The 25725-nt window shown below is 37.9% G+C and overlaps 1 protein-coding gene across 5 annotated transcripts in view; it reads right to left on the reverse strand.

Moving 5' to 3' along the window:
• Pou6f2 (POU class 6 homeobox 2) overlaps positions 1 to 25725 on the reverse strand; it is a 453088-nt gene that overhangs the window by 231339 nt on the left and 196024 nt on the right. For all 5 annotated transcript variants that reach the window (XM_021722291.3, XM_040291851.2, XM_021722292.3 and 2 more), the window contains exons 3-4: positions 19615 to 19706; positions 16416 to 16644 (exon numbers count right to left, since the gene is read on the reverse strand). In XM_021722291.3, the coding sequence (XP_021577966.3) occupies positions 16416 to 16644; positions 19615 to 19706 (321 nt within the window). The remainder of the gene's footprint in view (positions 1 to 16415; positions 16645 to 19614; positions 19707 to 25725) is intronic.

A 25725-nucleotide genomic window follows, 5' to 3' on the forward strand; every position in this document is an offset into this window, starting at 1 on the left:
TAAAATACATGAAAAAATTAATACACAGAAAGAAAAGCGCAATTCCCCAGCATCAGAAATAAAGAATAGTAAGTCCTTTGACTGAGATCTGGAACCCTAACAACAGACTCCAGTACAGGTCTGAATCCCTTGGGCTGAGGTTTGGACACCAACTCAGAGATCTAAGGCCTGGGGCCCAAGCAAGGGCAGGTGTTTGAATTGAGCTCCTGGTGAAAATCCAAATGCTGAAAAAGCTGTCCCAAGAGTGAAAGGGACATTACCTACTCAGGGAGGTAACAAAGATATTTATCTCAGTTGAAAGCTCTGATTAGGGAAAAAAAAATATGAGAAACTGAAATCTAGGGCTATATTTTGCATAGTGCAGCCTCATAATTTATGCTGTATACCTGGTACTGCTATCTCTAAACAGAGAGATTGTTCAGTGAAATCCGCTGGACATTTGGCAAAAACAAATTAGCTTCTTATTAGCAATACTTATGCAACCCAGAGTTTAAAAGATTTCATAGGAAAAAACGATCTCTGCTTAAAGTGAGTTCAAAATAAAATTACCAACAACGAAACTAATTTACTGTGAGGAAGAGAGAGAAAGCAATAATTAGTTAAAATCAGCATATTTAAAACAATTAAGGAGAACTGAGGAAAAATGAAAGAACAAAGTAAAACTTCTAAAAATGACAAATATGGTTTTTAAAATGAAAAATCTAAGGCTAAATAGTAAATAAAAGTGCAGAGAGAATTAGTAAAGTGGATGGTAGATCCAAGGAAATCACAAAAATGTAGCTTAAATTTAAAAAAATGAGAACATATGTGAAGAAGATTAAGAGACATAAAAGATAGCATGAAGGATTCAATGTACATGTAATAAGATTTTTTTTTGAAAAATGTTAAGGATCAAAATACCAAGCAGGCTAAATAAACATAAATCCATACCAAAATCTTTCAGAGTAAAGTAGGAGAATCTCAAAGACAAAAAAAAATGTTAATTGATCTTTTTTTTTTTTTTTTTTTTTTTTGTACTGGGAATTGAACCCAGGGCGTGCTTAACCACTGACCTACATCCCCATCTCATGTTTTATATTTTATTTTGAGACAAGGTTATGCTAATGTGCTTAGGGCCTCTCTAACTTGCTAAAGCTGACCCTGAACTCCTGATCTTCCTGCCTCAGTCTTCTGAGCTGCTGGGATTACCTGCACGTGCCACCAAGCCCTGCAATCGTCCACAATTTTAAGAGGCAATTTATCTATAAAGGAATGATAATTAAGTTCACAACATGTTTATTAACAGTAAAAACAGAGGTCAAAGTTGATTTCTTTACTTTCTAAATTAGAAACAACTGCTAACCCAGAATCTCAAATTCAGCTAAACAATTAAAAAATAAGGCCAAAAGGAACATTTTCAAACAAATGAAAGTCAGTTTGTTAGAGATCTTCATTAAAAAATCAGAAAACTCTGAAAGGAAGGAACATGTTTCATGACACAATGACAAGTAAAGAATTTGTCAGTGGAATGAAGGCTAAGTGAGTTTGTAAATACAGTAGTATTCAGAATAACGAATGCTGGGGAATAATAATATAGAACACGAGAAGGGAAGATGAATAAATTGTGATTATTATTTGGAGGAAAGATGAAATTACTGGTCAGACTCTAGAAGGCAGTAGCAACTAAAATAATAAAAATAGAGAAATAAACATTTCTCATCTACTTGTGACCCAGAAGATGAGAACAAGAAAACTTAATCTATTAGAATGGACAAAAAGAGAAAAGGGCAGGAATAAAGCATGTTCAAAAAAGAAGGAGAAAGAAGGGGGGGAGGAGGTGGCGGCAGTGGCGAAGGAGAAGGAGAAGAAGAAGCTGCTGCCACAGCCCACAGGATAAAGTAATTGAAATAGAATAAATATATCATTATCTACATGTATCAACATAGATAAATTCTCAAAAGGAAAATGACAAGAGAAAAAAGCAAAACACAGTAATACATCTCCAGTGTGCTATCATTATGTAAAATTTTAGCATATTCAAAAACTCTAAATATTTCATGTACATATAATAAAATTCTAAACCTGTGCACAGGATGGCTACGAGGGAAGAAATGCTAGAGAATGACTGTGAGCAGAGGCAGAGGAAGTTTTTAGCATTACACATAGTTTCATCTTTTAAGATAAAAAATTATAAGCAAATAAAGTAATAAATAGCATGATCTCAAATTAAATTTGATAATTTGAGATCATGCTATTTCATATAGATATATATTAAGCAGTGCTATACATATACAATATTGAAGCAGCTCCGATAGATCAGACCTGTCAAAGGCAAACATAACGTGAATTTCAAATTGGTGTTCATACTTTGAAAAGTAAAAAAAGAAATGGGTGAAATTAATTTCAGTAATATATTGTATTTAACTCAAGAAACCCCAAATATCACTTCAACATGTTATCCATACAACAAGATTGATGGCATGATTTGTAGTTATGTGACGCTCACACTTAGAGCCTATCCTCAGTTTTGATGAGCCACATTTCAAATGCCCAATAGGCACATGGCTACCATATTGGATTTTGTGGCTGTAAATGATGAAAGTAGCTGTCATTCATAGTGCATTTACTAAGCGTCCAGCACCATGGCAAGCATGTTGTACACAGTATCACATTTATCCTTAAAACAACTCTAAAAAATAGCTGAGAAAAATCAGTCAGGCATCAGAGAGCCTTGCCAGGCTCACAGAACCACAAACAGCTGGGCTGGAATTAAACCTGGTCAGTATGATTCACAGCCCCTCTATTAACCAGGATGCTCAATGTTTGCCTAAGGGCAGAGGCTTTGTCCTAATTGATCTTCTCCTGACCATTTAGCTTCTATATTAACTGAGCACCTCAAATCTTATTCTTAGTGAGCACTTGGGTTTTCAGTTGAATAATTGCCTTATCTGGGCCTAGAGATGGTTACCACCTCTTTTCAAGGGGCTGGAAAATGGGATTTAATATTTGCTCTGACTCAGAATCACTTCAAAATGAGGCAAAATGCACTGGAGCTGCAACTCTCAAAAGAATGGGGAAGACTGATGTCATTTGAGTTGGTGTGCTATTGCCGTCTCAGAATGTTTTGCTAGTTACCACTGTTCGACTATTTGACAAACTTCTGTCTCTCCTCCATGAAAGTCTCCCTAGCTGAGAAAGTTGTGCACCTTTCATGGTTTCATAATAAACTGCAAGTGAAGAAGGTACGAAATCAAAGGAAATAAAACTCTAGCTGCTGTTGCTGCTGGGGCTGCCTTCTGAACTTGGCTTATACAATATTTCATCTGTGCTGACACCTTTCACTCTCAATTATTTGGTTGCTGTCAAAACAAATCAATCAAATTATAGCACTGTGTCTTCATGTTACCATTCCGTTGTAAGTTAGCAGCATTAGCTTTGAAATATATGGAAGAATAAATTTTATCTCTATTATTTATTTAATGCAACTTTCTCCCATGTGAGTTATTTTCCAAACACTGCAAACTCAAATTATCTTTTATCAAATGTTAAATATATATATATATGTGTGTGTGTGTGTTCTGATAAGAATTTCTAACATAATGACACACAGGGGAACTGAGATGCATAAAAATGTGTTAATGGACCTATACATCTGTGCCAATCGGAATCCAGTGACAAATGGCAAACATAATATATATATATATTATGTTTGCCATTTGTCATATATATATATATATCCTTCTAATTTTGGCTATAACCTTCATGAGCACATTGATAAATATGACTTAGAAAAAGGTGATACTAAACCAAAGGAAAAGGTTAACATGGAATCAAAGGTTTTCTCAAAGATGAATTTTGATTGCAATAAGATCTAGTTTTTCCAAGGTAAAATGATTTCAAAAAATTAAAACAGCACTAATTTAAACTATAGTTTTTACAAAGCACAGATACCTTCCTCCATAGCACTGGGGCCAAACAGAACAGTGTTATTTCCCCAGCCTTACATGTCTATAGTAGGCACAACCTAAAGGTTCTCAAAAAAGAAGAAAGGAAGGAAAAAAGGACTTGAACATATTCACTTTGAGGTTCCAAGGCTACAACTATTTTTTTTTAAATAATAGATTTAAATCAAATGAGTTACTTTACAGCAAAAGAGCAAAACACTGTTGAAGCTTTTATGTACAAGTTCTTAAAATAGCTTCTTTATACATGGAAACTTGGCATGTCCTTAGAAGATTAAAAAGCAAACTGACATATAAAGTTTTTTATTTCCTTCTTGTTGCATTCAAGCTATCTAAGGGGTAAGTAACAATCAAAGATTCCAGTGTGAATGTGGAGAGTATGTCCATTGGAAAGGATCCAAACACAGAGACAATTATAGGAGCCCCAGCAAAGCTGGTGCAGAACAATCAGACCTGTTGAAAATTCTTTCTTGGCCTACATTGTGCCCGTGCCTTCCTTCTCTAAGGCTGGAATTGGGGTGTTCCTTCCCTAACTAACCTTTTCTTACCCAGAAATCTCTTTTCTCCCTGGCTTCAGTCTTGTATGTTGATGGCTTGTACATCAGGATCTCCAACACCAATCCTGCTCTAAATTCCAGATTCATACAAGTCCAACTGGCTATCTGGTATCTCCATTTAAATTGGAAACTTTAACTAGTTCCATTTCAATCGGAACTAATCATGTCATAGGAACAAACAATTTCCCCTCTCTTTCCTCTTATTCTACATTTAAACCATCACTCAGTCTTTTCAAACCCACCTCACTAACATCTCCTAAATCACTCCACTGCTGTGTATCACAGCCATCCTTTCTTCTGGAATTATGGGTATTTCCTCCTAACCAGATTGGAGTGCCTATTATGGTGCCTGGCAAATAGCCGATCCTTAGCAGGTATTTGTGAAAATAGATCAGTCAATCTTTGGGCATAACTAATAGAAGAAAATGAGGTTAATATGTTCCCCTAGAGGGGGCTGAAAATAATAGCTAGGACTTCTCACTGGGAATCTACCCTGCAAAAATTACACAGGAGAAGAAATGTCTTTTTTTTTTTTTTTTTTTGAGAATGTTCACTCTCTATTCTCTAAACTGTGGGCAAAGGGGAACTAGAGACCATCTTTCAATTCCTTTATTTTCAATATCTCCCCCATTTCAATATACTCCTCCTAACCACCCACACTTTAAATACAGAAGTCTGTTTTATTTTGGTTCCAGAGGAACCGTAAGGAGGTAAACCCAGTTGTCCTTTATCCTTGGTAACGGAGTAAGACTGAGAAGAATTTCAAGTAGTCTTTTTCCTAGACCAGGCAAACATCAGCAGTGTTGTGGTGGCAGCCATCTTGGAAAAGAGCTACTCTGTTTTGCTAACTCTGATGGCTGGTTTGGAATCGAATTCAGTTTGCACATCCTAGTGTAGACACATTGCGAGATGCCATCGAAAGTCCTGATGGATTTACAGTCTTATTACGTGCAAACGGGGGATCACATTACTTTCCTGTCTTTTGCTTTGAAAATAAATGCTTGGCTTTGCTTTGACACTTATGTGGCAGCTGGAAACCATTATCCTTTGACAATGCTTTATTCCATTGACAGTATCTCTTAAATACGCAGTATACTAGTCATACTCCTCATTCATGTGCTTCTAGTTTAATCCATGCCCCAGTGCCTTAGTGACGCCTGCTTCAAGGATAATGTACTGCAGAATGGGCTCACCAGGTATTTTAAATAAAAAGTCTGAAGTCTCAGAGATACAGAGGTTTGAAAACTGCCAAAGTAAGACACATTGCAACTACTTTTCATAACTTCTTTATGGTGGATTTGGTATTATTGTATGGCATGTCATGTGTGGCTCTTCTGAATCATATTGCAAATAAGAATTTATGCACTAGGTATTTTTAATGTCGCACTTGGTGACAGCAAGCTGCGTATCATTGCATACTAAAAGCTGGAGTCCTTTCTTTTCATTTCTGCAGCAGGTCCTGCATTGTCCTTTTCTGTGTGTAGTATTGGATCTCTGCTCTTGTGTTCACGATGCCACTGTGGAGGCAACCTTCTGAGCATGGTCGTCACTGGGATAGCACAACAATAAATCACAAGGAGAAGCAACTCACATGGTCACCTCGCGGTACCAGAGTGTTCACTGCACCTCTCCTCTCCCTCATACCCTGTCAGTCATTGCTCCTTCAACCGATATGCTCAAGCACATTTAACTACAATTTTATTAACACTAAATATTGCTCATGCATAGCAAATGCATATAATCGTTTTGAGGTCCTATTGTTTTTAATATGAGAATTACTACACCTTGAGTTGAGTAGCTTTTTAAAACACAGCAGTCAGACCTGTAGCCCTAACCTTAGCAATGCTCATAATGATGTTTTGGAGCTGTTCTTCCACCTTAATGACGAGAAAGTATTCTGATTTTAAAATAAAATTGCCAATGTAAACACTTTGGAATATTGAGATAATAAAAAGAGGAAATGGAGTAATTTATAATCTCTCACTACCAGCAACTCTGTTGCATACAGCTGACCTTTAATACCTGCAGCTTCTACATCCTCAGATTCAACCAGTTATGAAACAAAATTGTAGCTGTAAACATGTACAGAATTTTGTCATTATTTCCTAAACAATACAATATAACAACTACTTACACAGCATTTGCATGTATTAGGTGATATAATTCATCTAGAGATGGCTTAATGCATGTGGGAGGGCATGTGTAAATTATGTAAATAAATAATCTAATACTTATTTTATATTTAATACTAATATATCTAATATGTATTAGTTATCTAATACTATCTAATACTTATTTTACATAAGGGACTTGAGCATGGGTGGAGTTTGGTAACCCCATGTTCCTGGAATAAATTAGCCTAGATTCTGAGAAATGACTGTATTTATTTTTTTCGTGTGTGTGTGTGTGTGTGTGTGTGTGTGTGTGTGTGTGTGTGTGTATGTGTGTGTTTGAGCTTCTTTTAAACAATGAGGATCAAATTATATGCATTTGAAATCTTTAATGGAAGAATTTGAGTCTTTTATTTCCACAAAGTTTCACCTGGTTTTAACTCCATTAGCAGTTTTATATTCACACTTTTAAAAAATGTTTTCAAATAAGTTGACATTTTATTAAGTGCTGTGGCATCCACTTACTCCTCATCTTTCTTTGAAAAATTGAAGTGTATTTTACATAGGGTATAGTCCCCAGTTTTATACAAAATCGAAAAACACACAGAGTGGTATAACCACCACCATGATCAAGACAGAGAGCAGTTGCATCAACCCCCAAATTACCTGTGTTCCTTTATGGTCACTTGTCCAGATCTGTCCCTAGCAACCACTGATCTGCTTTCTGTCACTACAAGTTTGCCTTTTCCTGAATATTACTTTAAAAAGAAGATAATCTTACTTTTTAAAGTCCTACTTACTATCTGAAATAATCCCTGATTTTTAAATACTTGTTATACATTTTTATATTCATCATTTGAATTCTAGTTATTTAAGATTGTTACTATGTCTGGAATTATGGAATCTCAGCTTTGGAAGAAATCTTAAAGTTCACCTAAGTCAAATGCCTTGCAGTGGATCTTCAATGCAATGGCTGTGGAACAATGTAGCACTCACTTTGTAATATAGTTTCCAATTATGCCACTTTTCCCCTTCTTTTAGGATTATATTTGTCTTCATCTCCACTCCACTGGTAGCTGGCTTGGCCAGGCCACTTACCTGGCCAACAGGATGTGAATGAAATTGCTGGACACTACCTCTGGGCCAAAGCTTTAAGAGTCATTCATTGTGGCTCGGGCCACTCTATTTTATTTGCAACAAAAAAGGGGCCAAGGGGGAATCCCAAGGAAGAGTTACTTTTTCAGCCTGGATCCTAGAATTTGAAAGATGTGAAGCAGAGTTCCTGCCCACCTGCAGCCAACATGTAATATGAAATTAATACACCTTGGATTTTGGATGACACTAAGATTTTGTGCTTATTGCTGTAGCATAACCTATTGAGAGCTGAACAATACAGACATTCTGTCCATCAAGTTGTTCACCATTTCTTTATCCAGAATCTGTGTGATTAACTGTTCTTCGTACTTAGAACTACTTTTGGGGACACTCTTCCTCCAGATATTGTACAGCTTAGTCACTTGTATCCTTTAGGTCTGTGCAATGAAGAGACCATGACAGATGACCCTGTCTAAAGTATCCATCCCTGCCACCCTTTACTCCCCAACTATCATACATGTGCCTTCAGGGACCCTCTTGGTTTTACTTCTATATCCCCCATTTAGATCAAATCTTAGTACACACACTATGAAAGTTCAACAAATGTTGATAAATAAAAAAACCTTGCATTAATAAAAAAAATAAGCAAATCTTTTGCCAAGTGGTATTTTTTTAAAACTATCCAATGATTAAATCTATGCAAATGGATGTGTAGATTTGACTTGTTTTCTAGTTCTAACTCATAGTCTGATTTTTATTTTTTATTTTATTGTGGTAAAAAGATTTTGATCTTTCATACATTTTATAAACTACTTCAAATCCTTAGAATTATTCAAGTATAAATAGGTAAATGCAAACATATATTCACAACAATATCATAGTATAATGGCATTGTCTTCAAGTATGTTCACCTTTAACATCAGACTCTGTGATGTTCAGTCTCTTACAGAGGAGTGGCCTGCAAGGTCCTTCAGTACTATCCCCTTCCTTCCTCTTCAGTCTAATTTCTTGCCGTATGGGACTTTTAACTTTTACTTGAATAGCAACCAAACTTCATAGGACCTGACAGAATTCATTCATTCTCCTCATGCCTCCTTATCTAGGTTGGATGTTCTCTATATTTCTTTTCACTTGAATACCTCATACTAATTATTTAAAATTTATTTATTCATCCATCCATCCACCCATACATGGCCACCTATTACAGGTGAGCCAGGCACTGTCCTCTGTTGTTGAGTCACATTAGTGAACCAATATACCCATGACAGGGCTTCATTCTAGGCACAGAGTGAGACACCATCAATACATATTACAAGTGCATCATACACTCAGATTCTCCTCTGTAACATCAAAGCTAAGCATCACAACATTGCTGCCTGATGGCTACAATAGGCATGACCAAAATGCTTGCAAAAGAAGGAAGAAAATGACTCAAATATTTTGAATTTTCATAGATGGTGATAAAGAAATAAAGAAATTAGGTTAGAGGGACAGGAGTCCTTGGCATGGGGGAAGAGGAAGCAAGTAGGCTTGATGCTCTATGGGGACCAAGCCCATCAGGCATAGAGGCTATTCGGATTCCCTTGAGTGTGTCCCAAGAATGCCAAGGAGGCCAGAATGCCCTCACATAGAGGCCTGAATTGAAAGAAGGAGGGTGTGGGGATAAGAAAGAAATATATATTAGACTTAAGATGCATGAGTTGAAAAAAACCTTGGCACATGGAACTGACTTTAGGCAAAAAGATCAGAAGCAGTTTCTTTTCTGAATCTCTTTTCCAATGAAGCTACAGATCTTTAATTGTTGGTAACTTCAAGCAACCCTTTGGTCCCGAAGTTTCCATAAGCCATAAATGGACTGAGAAACTACCCAAAGATGTTTATTCACCCTCATCAGATGTGGCCAACATAGATAACAGACAAAGACCCTGGGATGTAGCCAAGGGACAAGGAAAGCAGTGACCAAGGATGCCTCCCTAGAGATGCCCCATCAAGGAAACTCTCCATGGAGGGGACCTTCATAGCAGTGGCTAACCTGGATGTTTGAATGACTGTGAATAAACAAACCATGGCATATCTTTATAATGGAGAATTTCTCTACTTGAAAATTAAAATAAACGAACTATTGATATACATACAACATGGATGGATTTAAAGACATTATGTTGAATGAGAAGAACCATCTAGAAAAAAGTATATATACTATATGAATCCATTCATAAGACGTTCTTCTCAAACGGATGCAACTAATCTATACTGACAGAAAAGGGAGCAGGGGTTGCCTGGGTGGAGGGAAGGAATTGACTGCAAAGTGACACAAGGGAACATTTGGGGATAATGAAATGTTTTGTGTATTGATTGTGGTGGATGGAAGCTGCGTGGGTATATAAAATTATCAGAATTCATTGAACTGAGTGCTTAAGGTCCATGCGTTTTCTTGTATATAAATTATACACTAGTGAAAACAACACTTCTTGAAACAAAAAGAAAAAAACAACTTGCACAGGAAATTACTAACCCACAAACTATTCCATATATCTTCCCAAATACATACATAGGAGTGCTATAGTTGGAATATGACTTGTCCCCCAAAGGATAGGATATTTGGTCCTGAGTGTAGTGGTGTTGAAGTGGTAGAACCTTTAAGAAGGAAGCTTAGTAGAAGGTAGTGAGGTTATGGGGATGCCACTCTCAGAAGGGATTGATACTGATCTTTCACAGTGAGGGAGTCTCATGAGAATGGGTTTTACATATTGAGGACACCCCTTGGCTTGGCCCCTTATATACACAACTGGTTCTCTGCTGTTCTGATGTAGCCAGAAGGCCCTTTCTAGAGGCCCTTTCTAGGAAGTCACTCAATCATGAACTTTGAATTGAGCTAAGTAAACCTCTTTTCCTTATAAAGTTCCCAATGTTAAGTATTCTGTGATAGCCACACAAAGCAGACTAATTCAGAGAGTAGAGAAAAACCAGGGAAGGATTGCTGCCAGAGTTAAGGGCAGGAAAAACATCCGTCGTCTTGATTTTTTTTTTTTTTAACTTGCCTTAAACCTAATTGCTTTTCCATGTTCAGGTTAAGCCGTACTCTCTAATGTATTTTTGGTCATTAATTTAAATGTTATGGTTGACTTAACTGGAATGTTCACACTTTGATATAAATCTCCCACATAGCACATTTATATTCACCGTTTATGTTGCCTACAGTGATTAGTAGGTCATTTGGGCTTGGGCTATGAGAACAAGCCACTAACCGGAATCATCTGTCCTAGAAGGAAGACCTACCTCTGCTGTCCCATTAACTCCTCCGTGGCCACTCTCAGTCTCGCTGAGGCTGCCTACATTTAATTCTTATTTTCTGCCTAAGTTTAAGAAAAGCAAAAGATCCCAGTACATTGGCATGAGTTCCATAAAGGGGATTTTATTTTGCCACATCAACTAATAACCTCTATTTCCTTCCTAGTGCAACTGCACTCACATTTTTTTTAGTACCGTGCCCATGATCCAAAGTCACCAGTACAGTGGAAGACACTGACTTGTCAAGGAGTTTAGGAACTGCACGACAGAACAACCTTAGTAATTTTCTTTCTTTGAGGTCTGTGGTCATTATTAGTCTCAGTTCACAGGTGTGGGCTTGCTGGGATGGAAGTCACAAGAGCTTGGTACAAAGAACCCAGAAATGGAGGCACCCTGGATGGATGAGTGGAAGAGAAAAAAAGGGAAGGACACAAAACCTCACCTATTTTGTGTAGAGATCTAGGGTGTTGAGAAGTAGGTCATTCCTAGATCTCATCTGAGTGTTTTGAATAGAGCATTTCTGGGTTTGGATCTTATCCAGAATGTCCAAACATTTCTCTTTGAGGTGGTCAGAATCTAAAGCCCTCCTTTTGCATGTCAGAGTTCAGAGTGGGCTTCATTCTCAGTGCTTGCCCACAGGAGATCCTACCGGCCTAATGCAATTCCCAGTGGACAGGCCAATATATAACTTTCCATGCCCACTGCCCTTCAGGTGAGGGAGGCCTGGCATGCTCCCTCAACATGCTTTCCCTGGTTCCATATCACATCGTCCTGGCTTCCACCTTACCTCCCACATTATAGCTAATTGGAATAGGAATGGACACCTCAACATGGGTTCAGTCAATCTCCAAATTTGGCCAGTGACCTGTGAGGTAGTCAAAAATAAAAAGGCTCAACCCAACAGGAAATTTCTTTCTTGAATACTCTGAATTTTAGATAAACATGAAGACAAGGATAAACATAATCACTGTGGAGATAGGGATAGCAATGGAAAGTTCCTAATAGATGCACGAGTAGGAAAGATGACTGTGAACTCAGAGGAGACAAAGCATATCATGAGTGAACCTAAGTTATGGATCAGCCAAAGCCAACCCATGCAGCAGGGAAGTGTGCTGGAGGGAGCAGGAGAAGATGAGAGACAGATTAATAACCATGGAGGATAGACATGTGCCTGCTGTAAGCAGCAGGCTAATATTGCCTATAGACTATGGGATCCTTGTAGCCTCTAAGGCTCATGCCTCATTCTGGGTTAGGAGGGAACTGAGTTATAGAGTTGTTCCTGGGACCCTGCACCATTTCTAACTCCTCACTCTCATGTATCTCCTTGCAATGAGATACCATTATTTACTAGAAAGGATTGGATCTCTTTGTTGCATAGAAGAAAGATCTGAGAAGAAAAGGAAAACAAGCCCCTGGCCGTGTAGATGTGTTTCCTGCTGGGCATTGTATCTCTTTATCAGCAATGCAAAGCTTTTGCTGGGTAAAATCTTAGCACAAGGGCTTCTATAATGCTCCCATTATAAATGAGAATCCCTCTTGGTCTTGGAGACTTGGATGTCTTAAGAGAAATAAAAATGTTCCTAATAAGTCATTCATCATCCTCATCTGGAGTCTAGAGTAATGAGTGAGAGCAGGAGAATGAATTAGGGCACTACTTGCTGTTATGTAGGATTCTCAGAATCTAGTAGAAAAGTGCTGCCAATATTGGGGAATGCTACAGACAACATGGTGTGTCCCCTCAAAATTTATATGGTAAGACTTAATCCCCCAAGGTGATGGTATTAGGAAGCAGGGTCTTTAGAGATGTGATTAGGCTACGTGATTAGTTCCTTATAAAAAGGGACTCCAGAGAATTCCCTTGCCCCCTCTTCCTTGTGAGGTCTGAAAGAAGACAGCATCTATGAACCAGGAAGTGAACTCCATGAGATCAGAAATTATGGACGTTGGAATTCTCAGCCTCCAAAAGTGTGAGAAGTAAAACTTATCGTTTATAAATCACCAAGTCTATGGTAATTTTTGTTATAGCAGCCAAACAGACTAAGACACTGGGAGTTGTCAAATGAATTTTGAAAACAGCTCCCTAGACTGTCATTTGAAAAATTTTAATATGCATAGGAAATCACCTGGGGATCTTTTAAAAATGCAGATTCTGTTCAATGGGTCTGTGTGGAGATTGGGTATTTGCAGCAAACTCCTGTGAGATGCTGAGGACGATGCTCTGGGAGCATATTCTGAGGAGACAGTGATACGAACCTCACTGCCTGGGCTGAGAACAGCAGCTCACCCTGGTGTCACCGCGTGAGTGCTCATTAAAACACATATGAAGCTTGGCCTCTGAGGCCCTGAGAGCTATTCTGTGTTACTTGATAGAAGATGCAAATGAATAAACTCTCCATCACGTTAGTAAAAAGGAAAATATTTGAAAACTTATCCCTGAATTCCAAACCATTAAGAAGCTGATGGCAGCAACTTTTTCTTTTTAATTCTTAGAAAATTATAGCTTTTAAGCTAAAAGAATGAGAAGGCTGGAGTGTTGAATAGAAAGGTTGGAGAGCAGTCAGACAATTCCTATTGGCCAAGTTATCTCATGAATAAAAACCTAACACTTTACAATGAGAAAAGGGGAAGTACCCAGGGCAAAGTGTGGCATATAGGAACAGAACTTAATTTGGACTAGGTGTATTATACTTAAATCTCCCTCTCACGCTCACCAATCAAATTTGTTTTATAAAATCACTGGGGCAGATGGAATGTCAATTATAAACAGGCAGAATTTCCAGCCATTTTAAAAGAGTCTGAAAGCTGAGGTTTCTGTGAGCATAGGCTATGAGAAGGCTGTTCATTATAGGAAAGTGGGTAAGGATTTACAAAATTTTCATCCTTGAGAGACAGTGTGACTTGAAAACATTTAGGAATGGTTCAGTTTCAAAGAGGACCAGGACTCTGCAGATGATTTTCTTCCCAGCCAACCACTCACTATCCCAGGTGCCACTCCCTTCTGCATGCAGTGTAACCTGGGAAGTGGCACAGGCCATGGACACTGCCTCAGGATGTCTCCAAGGGCTGCAGTATGTTGCCTAAGGGAGGTAGATCAACTTTAGGTTTCCTTCTGGTAGACTGATTACAAGGTGACCACTAGTATTGCCCTTTAGGTGGGAGACATTGATCTTGGGCACATTGGAGAAATGAGACATCCTGAATACTATCCTTATTGCCCTTGGACTTCTTACTGGGCAGCCAGCTTTTCCTGGTTTGCTTGGGATTGTTTTAGATTTGAACATTGAAATGTCTGTCCTGGGAGACCTCCCAGTCTCAGGCAAGCCAGGAAGGTTTTCTTCTTAGACTAGTGAGCTGTGGTCGGTAAAGAAACCATGTGGAAAGATAAGAAAGAGACAGAAAAGCCCAAGGAAAGATGTAGGTAGAACTTTCCTGTGTCCTGACAGTGATTTAGGATTTGGCTTTTTATCTATAAGAACATTCAAAAAGAAGGTGTTGGAGGAGGGGCTCCATGTTAAGACAAATTAGGAGCATTTCCCATAATCTGTTGACTGGTTCCTGGGAGGTGTTTTATTTTAATGATCACAGCACCCCCTCACCCCAACATCACTGAAATTTCAAAGGCGAAGACAAAGGGGAAAAAAAAAATGTTTGCTTGTGCTTGTGGAGCGGGCAAGAGCGGGGCTGTCAACTCCAATACACTTCTGAAAATGATGCTGACGGGGAAGTCGTGTCCTAAGCACCAAGGGATAAAACGAGCCAGTGCTTTTGTTGCCCCTACTTAATTAGGTCACAAAACTTGGGATTCATCTTCTGAAAGCAAAGGCGCAGAGAAGAACCAAATTTCAAACCATAAACTCATACTCAAATTTGACATTAAAAAAAAAAAATTCTTGAAGGAAGAGGTCTACATTAAAACAGTCATTAATTTTGAACCCTCAAAATGAGAGCTACTAGAATCCTAAGACTATCAAACCATAAAGATACTTGTTTTTTTGCTCTGACTTTGGTGTCCATCTTAACCAAGCAGGATTAATTCATGGCCTAGGAGCTCTGTGAGCTTATGTTTATTTATAATATTCAATATTCCCACAAGCACAAATGTTTCAAATGGAAGACTGCATTTTGATAATGCCCATTTCTTCATTAAGATTTCATCATCCACCTACATTAAAAAGCCTCTCCCTACACTTTGTTGCTTCTGCTTTCACCTTGTATATTCCTGCTTTATTTACTTAATCTCGAGTTTCTGGCTTCCCAGGCACTCTCAAAATCGAAACAGGCAAAGTTTGTGCATTAGCGTATCCTGAGCATGCATGATTTATGAATGGCAAGTTTCTTGGCACAATTTAATGGCCTAAGAGAGACTTTGTTTTAAACATTAAAATGAAAGTTAAGAAGTGGCAACAATGGGTGGGATATCAGAATATTCAGAGTGCAAATAAGTTCAGGTCCAGAGCTCACCAGTTTTTACTTTGTTTCTTAGTCTGTGAACTGAGCTCTGACCAGTTTAATAAATTATATAGGTCCCTGACTATGACCAGTTAAAAAAGTATTTTAAATTGTTATTCTGATAACATACTTAGCTAAACCCGCATTATGAAGAAAAAACTTGTTAACATTTTCATAAATGGAGATAACAAATATCTTTGACTAGTCCAAACTAGTCCAAAGGAAGTTAGTTTTCTCTTTAGAGAAATTTGAATATTACTCATATTCAAATCATTTTCCATCATAATAAATCTTCCTTTGATGAAGTCTTTTGTAAATCCATCTGTCAGTACTTCAGATCTTTTTAAAAGAAAGTCCAAACTTTCATAGTCTCAGAAGAATTAGCATCCTTAGCAAAATTAGAGTTGTACTCCTGTTATGTGTCATATGATTTAAAGGCTCAATATCCAAGTATTTTCTCATTACAAAAACATGGGGTTGAATAATAAAATTTTAAAATAAATATAATTCAAATGTACATAGTAAGCAAAATCATCATTAAATTAATTATTCCAAAAGATGCCCTGGGTATCCTCCACCCACTTCGCACAAGCAAGAAATCTCTAAATTTTCTTTGCATGTGGCTCAATTAAAGAACTTGGGATGTTTTAACTTAGGCTTACAAATAACAACACAGGCGTTTTATAATTAAATGTTTGACGTGTTTGCAACAGTTGCTCAAAAATTGTTCCAGAAGACCTGAAAGTTCTCAGTATCAATGTTAAGAAATGATGGCTGATAAAGCCCTGGCTAGAGCAAGCTCAGGATTCATAGACAACTGGCAACATTGCTTCCAAAAGAAGTCTTTGTATTTCCTTCATGATGGAAGCAACTCTGAACCACATTTACCATTCAGGGCACTTTCTTTCTCCACTTCAGAGAACTCTTGCCAACGTGTAGAGCCCTATACCACATAAGGACTCATGAGTTACCTTGTAGATTTTGCAATGGCAGAGTCATAATGCCTCCAGCTGCAGCTGCTGCTACCAGCCCTTGGATGTTGGTGAGATTTGCTGTAGGCAGTGTGAGGACCAGTCCTTGCTGACCTCCTAGCTGGCCGGCCATGTTGAAAGGGATGAGGATAGGCTGATTGAGGGCTGGAGGGCCTCCGGGCATCACGCCGGCCACAGCAGAGGCTAACTGCTGTGCCGTCAGAAGTGGCTGCAGAGAAACAAGAGAAACCCAGCTCACTTTGCAGTAGAACCAAGGCATGGGCTTTTAAAGTATAGTCTTTCCATTTTGGTAGGGTCAGAAAGTTCCTGAAGAAGAAGCAAAGAATCACACTCTATCCCAGAAAAAGAGATTTCTGTCAGAAGAAAAATTTGGAAATCACATTTCATTTATTCCTTTGAAATTTTTTATTTAGTTTAGACTTCCTCTGAGGTGTTCAAATACCTTTAAAAGTAATACCTTACACTTGTATAATAGCCTTCCAATGAATTTTCATTTGATTCTAAACTTTCATATATTTGAAACTCTCCGCTAATTTATCCTGTGTTGTTCTGGGAAGAGGTCATTGAAGTTGGTGGGATATTTCTGGTTCAAAAATAGCGATGAAATACTATTTTCAGCTATTAACAAAAATAATGTAAAAGATTTACTTGATGCTAAAAAGTCTGTAGTGATACCATTATGCAGATGAATGACTGGAGGACATGTATACTGACATAATCCTTTTGGAAAGCAATTTGGAAATACATAGCAAGAGCTGCAAATATATTCATCCCCTTTTGACTCAGAATATACTCCTAGGATATAGCTTGAAGATAGAATTCAAAAGGAAAAAAGATAAATGCATGGAAATATGCATTACATTTTAAAATGCATAAATGTTGGAAAATAGTGTGTTACAGAATGAAACTTGATGAGACATTGCATAGTCATTAAAATGGACTATGATGACACTTCTTAAGAAAAATGGAAGATGTTTATAACAGGAGAATATACAAAAATCTCATATAATTATTAATTAAGTAAATGATCATTATTAAAATGGTGAAGTCACATGTGTAGAACATCAAGATCTAAAATGGAATATAAAAATAAGAATATTTATTTTTTACATTTTTAAAATAAAATCTTTAAAAGTTCTCTTATTATTCAAACACTCTTTGCCTAATTCAAATGATATTATAAAATACACATTTATATACATTATTGATCCAATAACCATTGTTTGAGGTGGCAAGGCAGCTGCTGGGCATGAGGTCTGCTTAAGTGTTGGAGTGAGTCCCTCATAAGGGTGTTGTGGTGAGGATCTCTTCCCTGGCCTGGCTAAGTGACCTCAAGAATCATTTCATCTTAACATCTTTAATCTAGGACTTTATTATTCTCCTGTGGGAGCTACTGTGCGAAACCTAATCCTAAATTCAGTTTTATTCTGTAGAACCAATATAAAACTCTTATCAATGGTTTTTAAATGCAGTATGACTCTATAAAGGAAAGATGATTAAATAGAAGCATGATACAAAGCCCAATATATAATAGCCAGACACTATTCTGATGCTTCAGTTATCTTACCAATGAGGTACAGAAAATTAGTAACTTGCCCAAAGACCCACTTATAGTATGTGTGGGGAGGTCAAGTTCAAGTGCAGGAGGGTGGTTCCAGAGTCCATACTTTACCCCTTTCACCAATACAAAGAACAGATGTAGAAGAGTGGGACTACTGCATTTGAATGATGAGGAGAGGAGTACAAAGGCTGAGCCTACCTTTAGCCATCCCTCTTCTGTACCCTCCATGTCCCTTCAGTGACACTCTGGAGAAGCCTTTGGGCTCCAGCAGCTCAGATTTAGAACCTCTTCACTAGACCCCATGGACCTAGTTCCTAATATATTTTCACACTTTATCAAATTCACATCAAATAGTTGTATGTCTCTTTTTTTAAAAAAATACAAAATTACTTTGAAGAGCAAAATAAACAGACTTTGGGTGTAAGAATAAAATTATAAGGTGACCCTCAGACTCTTGGTATGACATCACTGCCATGAACTATGTTAAATGGGAAGGTAAACAGGCAAGTCTTAAGATGACATACATAGATTTGAAGTTATTGGCCTGAAGGATTTTTAAAGTGGATTTGTGGGCTGAGAGCAGGCCATGTCCCTCCAGTTTGTCACAGTGCCACCGTTCCTCACTGTCCTGGATCTGTCATGCTATGTACCTAATCTGGAGGTATTGGAGTGTGTTAGGACTAGTACACTTGCAAACACATCTGTGCACACACACATGCATGATGTAACAACAACATTATACAGGGTATAACACAAAGAAAGAAGTTACTGAAATTTCCATAAAATGCTCTCTGGGCTTTGGTAACCCAATAGATATCTACCCAGACTTGCTCTGAGATGGAGGATAGGATCTGAGGCTATTAGGAGACTTGGTAGCAACTAGAACAACAAGACCAACCAAGCTTATCTCTTGGGCAAGCCCTCAATGTGCTGAAAGTGATTAATTTCCAGGAACAACATGACAGCGGAAGGAAAAGTCCCCAATATCTCCTTCCATAAAAATAGGATGAACTCTGAAAGCTTCATACTAAACGACAGAGGTTAAAAAAAGCTCACTCTTTTATAATTGTGTTCTACATCTCCATATAACCCACACCAGGCTGCAAAAAACAAATATTGGACTTTAAAAAATAATGAATGTATTTCTTTATTAATGCAGGAGCTATGTGTGATGTACAGTATTGTCAAACCCAATAAGCTGAACTTGCATTAAAATTGCATTAACTTTTTTATATTAAATCACATCTTGTATTTCAAAAATGGCTATAGTAAGGTTGAAATAACTTAATTTTCTTCACACTCCAGTCATTAAAGTTTTACTTTCAAGAAAACTGCACAGTAACCAAGAGAACAGATGGAGTGGGTTTAAGAGGGGGAAAAATGTTTCCAAATGATTAAAACAAACTTTCCTTAAAGAAGAGAGAATAGTTTTGCAAATGCATATTCTTGGTGGTATTTAATAAATAATGTAGACATATAGCTTCCCATACGAAAATTTATCACCATCTTTGCTCTGTTGGAGTTAATTGGATTTAACTCATTATTATTTATTTGGTTATTTATATGGTTAAGCCATCCTAAATGCAGCCTAATGGATAGCAGTTGAAAGATACTGACCTGTGGCCCAACGGGAAATGGGGGGTGAGTCTGGCCAGTCTGGTGTTGGTCAGGAGTGCCTGGGTCTGATGGTGCCGCGTTGCCCCTGGCCCCTGAAATTCAAAAGAGACATGCTCCCTTAATATGAGATCCAGCCTGGGAACTGCACATGACCCCGTTTCCCTGTGATGTCACAGAGCATTAAGGGACAAATGATATGACAGAGTAGTTTATCAATAGTTCTAGTCCTCAAATCACTTGTCAACTGCATAAATGATTCGAAGGGACATTCAAAAAGGCCAAAGTCATAGCAAGGTAGAAATCGAGGACAGTGGAGAAAGCAATACTATCATCAGTTGCACCAAGAGGTTTGCATGAGACATCAGTGTGCATAGTGCCTGGCAGTGTGTGGTACACATGGGGAACTGTGTCCTTTGTGCACAAGTGAGCAACAGCTTATCTAATTTTCCAAAGTCAAAATGGTTCGATCTCAGACATGACCAAGTTCATCCACATTATCCCCTAATATGGCTTCCCTCTTCTTCATACCCTAATCCCTCTTTCCACACATGCTTCAGACTCTGAATCTTGTATGTGTCTTTTCCTAAGAACAAAGCCTCTTTCAAAAATCACTTTTCAAAATATTCCAACAAGTCCATGGATTTCCTTCAGCAAGTTTCTTGATTGCTAATTGAAAGAGGAGGAATCCCATAGTAACTCCTGGGAGCCCCACACTATGCTAAGCACTGAACAAAACTTGTTTCCTGTGCTGGAATCCTTTCAGACTACAAAGCAGGAAACACCAAAACAGCAAATCTTTAAAGTCCTTTGAACACTAGAGTCTCTGTGTGTGCTTATGTGCTTTGTTTCAGGACAAACCATAGTGTTAAGACAATAGTAGAACAATAAATATGTGAATACACAAACAAAACTGGCAGCCATTTTTGAAGGTTTCTAGTTGGTAGCTTTTGTTTTCTTGGAGTTTTCTAATGGGATGGTGGAAATCCAATTCCAAGCAAATCTTAACAAGATCCTCTTTCCTGATGTTTGTCCTATGAATAGCAAGTGGAAGACAATTCAAACCCTGTTTACTGGCATGCTATGGACGACCGAGGAAAAAAAAAGATATGGTTCTGTCACACTTATAAATTTTAAAGAAGGTATTATTGGCTCATTTAAAACAAATTCTTCTATATATTCTCCAAAGGGACAGACTTATAAATAATGGAAATGTGGAAAAAATACTTCAGCACATTAAGCTACAAATAAAATTGACTGCTACATATTATTCAATTGACTTCTATCTCCACAGCGATGTGTCAATCATAACAGCATTTTATAATAGGATTAAGCAATAAACGTGCAAAGCCATTATGCAGAAATCTGAAAATCTGATTAATTTGTAATATTTTTTTGTGTGCAGAAAGTCAGGAATGGACATTGCTTGGGGAATACTTACAAGCATTCTATTGAAATTTCTAAATTGATTTGGAACAAACTAATAAAAACACAGACTTGCTGACATTTTATAAAGTGAATTCTGTCAAAATATGTTTGGCATTTTAATGATCGCTGTCATTTAATAACAAGGGTAAGATGACCTATCAGAAGCTGCCAGCAATTTCCCCATAATGTGAGAAGATCTTTCTTCTAAATTTTTTATATGATTTACTTATTATGCTTGAAAAGCAGAGCATTGTAAATGAGAAAGTGCCTTATGCAATGTAATCTCATGGTGTCTGTTCTTATATACCCGATTCCTATTTTTGCCTTAAAATTCTCAGCAGAACTTTATGACTGCAAATAAGTTACGTGGTCGCAAAATGATGCTTTAAATCAAACATTCAGATTAGGTTAATCTGCAAATGGCTAAAAATTTTCACTGTTTTTAAAAATTTGTTGCTTCCTCAAATTTGTCAGGTATGGATTTTTTTTTAACCAGATTGTAAAATGCAAGTTTTATGATGCACAGAAAAAAAAATGTAAAGCCCTTTATGTGTGTGTGTGTGTGTGTGTGTATCTTAAATTTTAAGAAAATTTCTGTACCATGTAAGCCCCTCTGTGTAGTTTTTCTTTAAAGTGTGCCAGTCCCAGTTTGGATTCTTCCTAATGCATGCCATTACAATGTTTAGGATGGTCCTATACAGGCAATGTGTGTACAAAAAGTGTATTTTTTCTCTACAACTTTACACAGATTGCATTTGCTTACATTTATTCTTTGTTGCTTTGAGGCTCTCTCTGGTGCTCAGCAGTTTGTTCCAGGGCTGGCTATTCTTAAAAACCATGTTCAATGCAGTCTGGGGGCAATTCCACACAATTTCATGTGTAAAATGAAGTCTTTCACAGGCGCTAGAGGAGATTATGTATGCTCTCTTGTCTGGATCAAAAAGTAATGTTTCTTCTTAATGCACATCTCCATTTTCCCCAAACATGTGTATCATGCTTAACCTTGTAGGACCATAATACTAATCTGTCTAGTTGGAAGGCACTCCTGAATAGGGACCTTCTCAGAGCTGCAGGGGAATCCAGCAGTCAGAATGAATAAATGACATTGGTTAAAGGTTTCAGAGATTTGAAGCCACCCTTAGCTGTGCATTAGCAGAGAATTTGAGGTTAGATATTTCCAGGAGCATGGATATAAAAATACAAACTTGAATGGTTTGGGTAAGTTCCTTCTGACCTAGAGTCTGGAAAATATTTTACATCTCTGGGGACCAAGGAATCCCAAGAAAGTTCCCTGAGGCCAGTTCTGAAGGGAATTCCTATGCTTTTTACACAGCAACTCCAAGCTCAGTGGGTCATGGAACTAGGCTGCAGGTTCCCTACTTCTTGTAGGGATATCATTCATATGTGATGAATATTCACTCAATAACAATAGAGATTGGCAAAGGTATAATTCCTTTAAGATTGATGTTGGCATCAAGGAGACTACTTGCAATTGTTTAACATTAAGCCTTGGAAGTATCTTCAAATTACTAGCTTATTGGCAAATTGTACCTCAATTAATTGGCATATTGCTATAGCCCATGTGCTGATGACTTGGTGTCAGCCTGGGGCACTACTGGGAGGTGGTGAAACCTTTGGGAGATGGGGCCTTATGGAGGAAGTTGAGTCATTAGAACTGTGCCCTTGAAGGGGACATCAGGGCCCTGGCCCCTCTTCTCATTCTCTTTACTTTCCATCCACTGTGAGGTCAGCAGCTTTCCTCTACCACGGGCTTCCCCACCGTGATGTGCTGCCTCCCTACAGGTTCAAAGCTATGGATCATGGACTAGAACCTCTGAAATGGTGAACCAAAATGAAATGGTGAAACTTTCCTCATGACACAAAGCCGATGAACACAGACAGAAAGGAAAAGCACTTTGGTGGAAGGGTTATAGGCAGGGATGTTTTTAAACATTAAACTCTGCCTAGGTTTATATTGAGCTCTGCCACTTAACTAAGAGCACCAACTTGGGCTTGTATCCTAATTTCTTTATACATCAGCTTCCTCTTGTAGAAGTCAGGGATAATGACGGCACCTCCATCATAGGAACTATGGCACCAAGATACCAGCAAAGAGGTACCAAATTCTCACACAGACCATGGCTAGGACTAGAGGCCCACACTTGAGACTGTGAATCATTTGTGGAGCTTCTCAAACACACAGAGGGTCACATTCCACAGGAGGCTATTGACAGAGATTCTAAGAGGTGGTTTCTATGGACATTTCGACTTAGCTGCCCACAAGGGAGTCTGAATCTCCTCAGCACTGAGGATACCATGTGCAATTAGTTTTATGAATAGTGGATGCATCTTCATCTGGCAGTCCCCATGGCTTTCCAAGTTTTTTCTCTTGGAACTTTGTCTCATAACAATCCTGATTGACTTCTAGCTCAGAAAGGGGAAGAACCTTCTCAGATACCTCTCTTTTGTTATATTAATTATAATTAATTTTTGTTATAAATTAATTATAATTAATTCACAGGTAACTCAAGGAGTGTAAAAACTAATTTTAAAGAGCCATACTACAGAATTTTAAATAGCTATGTAATATGTGTTAATTCTTTGCAAATACAGAGAAACCAGATTTAAATCTGTTACAGAAAGGACAGTGAAGACATTGAAAGACTGACTAGGAGTTTGGGGAGTGTACTTGGCAAAGACTGGTTTTTAATTATTAAAATGCCTGCTGTCAGAGACCATTCATTCCTACAACACCATCTTTCCAGGTGTGATCTCACATCTGAAACCTGCAGTTTCCTATAGATTCCTCAGCCCTGGAGGAACATGGTGACTCACAGAGTTGAGAGGGATGACAGCCCAACACTCCTCCCTTTAGTGCCTCCCTGAGGATGGAGCCTCCCAAGCTCCCTCTCCCCACCCTGCTCAAGTTCAGAGTTCCTGAGTGGCTGTCACTGATGAGTGCTACCATGTTCCTCATAGCAAGTTCATATTTGTTTTGCAAATTGTTTTTTTTTTTAAATTTTATTGTAACAGATTTTTCATTAACGGAGGCAAACAAGGCTCAGCACCTCTCAGCTACTCCAAAAGTAAACAGGTGTATAATCCAGAGTAGAGTTTTGAATTTACTTCTTTCAAAAAAGTCATTTGAAGAAACACATATAATATTTTTCACCCTAAGTGGGTATATACCTTCTGAAGCCTTATCCCACTATCTTTGTGAAGAGGACATGGTGGCTGCAGTAGATTGAAAAGGAAACAAAACTGCAAATAGGACTTGCTCATCCCTGATGTCCCCACCATGTGTTGACCATCCCTTTAGCATCCAGCACCTTAAGATTCCCTTGTTAACAACCAATGCATTTTTAATGAATCAGGTTCTTCAGACGTCGGAGTGTGGGCTTCTGTCCTCTATGCATTAGCACAAACATAATCACATGAAGGTCACAGGGATCTCTCAGCTCTTTCTGTTATTTCGTACCTTCCTGCCCACTATTTGCAGTTTTCACCAGTGACAGAGGTGATGCAAAGGTCACTTATTATAAGATGGACAGTTGAATGCATTATTATTTCATGTTGGACAGGTGACCCCCAGCTAAGCAGGGCAGAAGGCCTCTCTAAATTAAACTTCCCTTTCGTTCAATTTCTTCAAGATTACTAAATGCCAAGGAGGGAGTGGAGGTCTCTATGAACATTTTTTCAGAGCCATTGTTTGCCATTTTTTATTACTAGTCAAGATTTCTTTATGATATGGACACACATGTATTTATGTACAGAAAAACACTATACTGACTCTTGGTGGAATTTGAGACTCTAAAGTAATAAGGGTGATTCTATAAGCCAAACTTGAAAATCAAACATTCATTAATTCACACAAAGATTTGTGTGTTTTTGCAAATTGTGTTGTCAGGTACTTGTAACTTTGCCCATTGAGTCTTGGAGAACAGAGAATGTCTGATGATATTGATGAAAAAACCAGATTGCTTTATTCTAGCTAATGACTTAACTGGCCTCTGGTGGAGAGAGGCCACATCTTGCTCTTTGGGCAAGGGGTCTAGAACCTGTGGTTCTAAATGCTGATTTTTATTTTAATGCTGCAAAGAACCATGAAAAATCAAAGGGACACTTGGGACCTTTAGATAAAACACACACAAACAAAACTCCTTATGAATTGTTCTTTTGTATTTGATTATCCAAAGATATTTTTGTAATATTACCAAAATTATTCAATAATCAGTTCTACATGTGGATTTAGTATCTGTGTACTACAGAGAGTTTAGAGATTTTTTTTCTTTTCTCAAAATTTACCAAATCTCCCTCCAGTCTTCCTCCAACAACTTTTTATCATTTGTTTTCACATCCATCTAATAAAAGCAGCATTGAACTCCTGTGGTATCCAGGCCAATAAAGGTTTCAATTTCTGTAAATACTTCTTCTCGGAGAGAGATGAAAAAGAAGAGAGTCATCAAACATACTTTAGCAAAATTCCATGACATACTGTTGGCAGATAGAAAGCTCTGGGGTAGGGATTATCCCTTAAGTACTGCTATCTCCAAGAGTGTAAGTTCTTTTTGGATAAAGACTCCTTCTAACTCATCTTTGTATCTCCTGCAGGCCAGCTCTGGTCCTTGGCATGTAGGCACATATGTGCATATGTATGCGTGTGTTTGTTGATGTTTATGTACATTG

The sequence above is a fragment of the Ictidomys tridecemlineatus genome, chromosome 2 (assembly GCF_052094955.1).
Source record: "Ictidomys tridecemlineatus isolate mIctTri1 chromosome 2, mIctTri1.hap1, whole genome shotgun sequence".
Classification (NCBI taxonomy): domain Eukaryota; kingdom Metazoa; phylum Chordata; class Mammalia; order Rodentia; family Sciuridae; genus Ictidomys; species Ictidomys tridecemlineatus.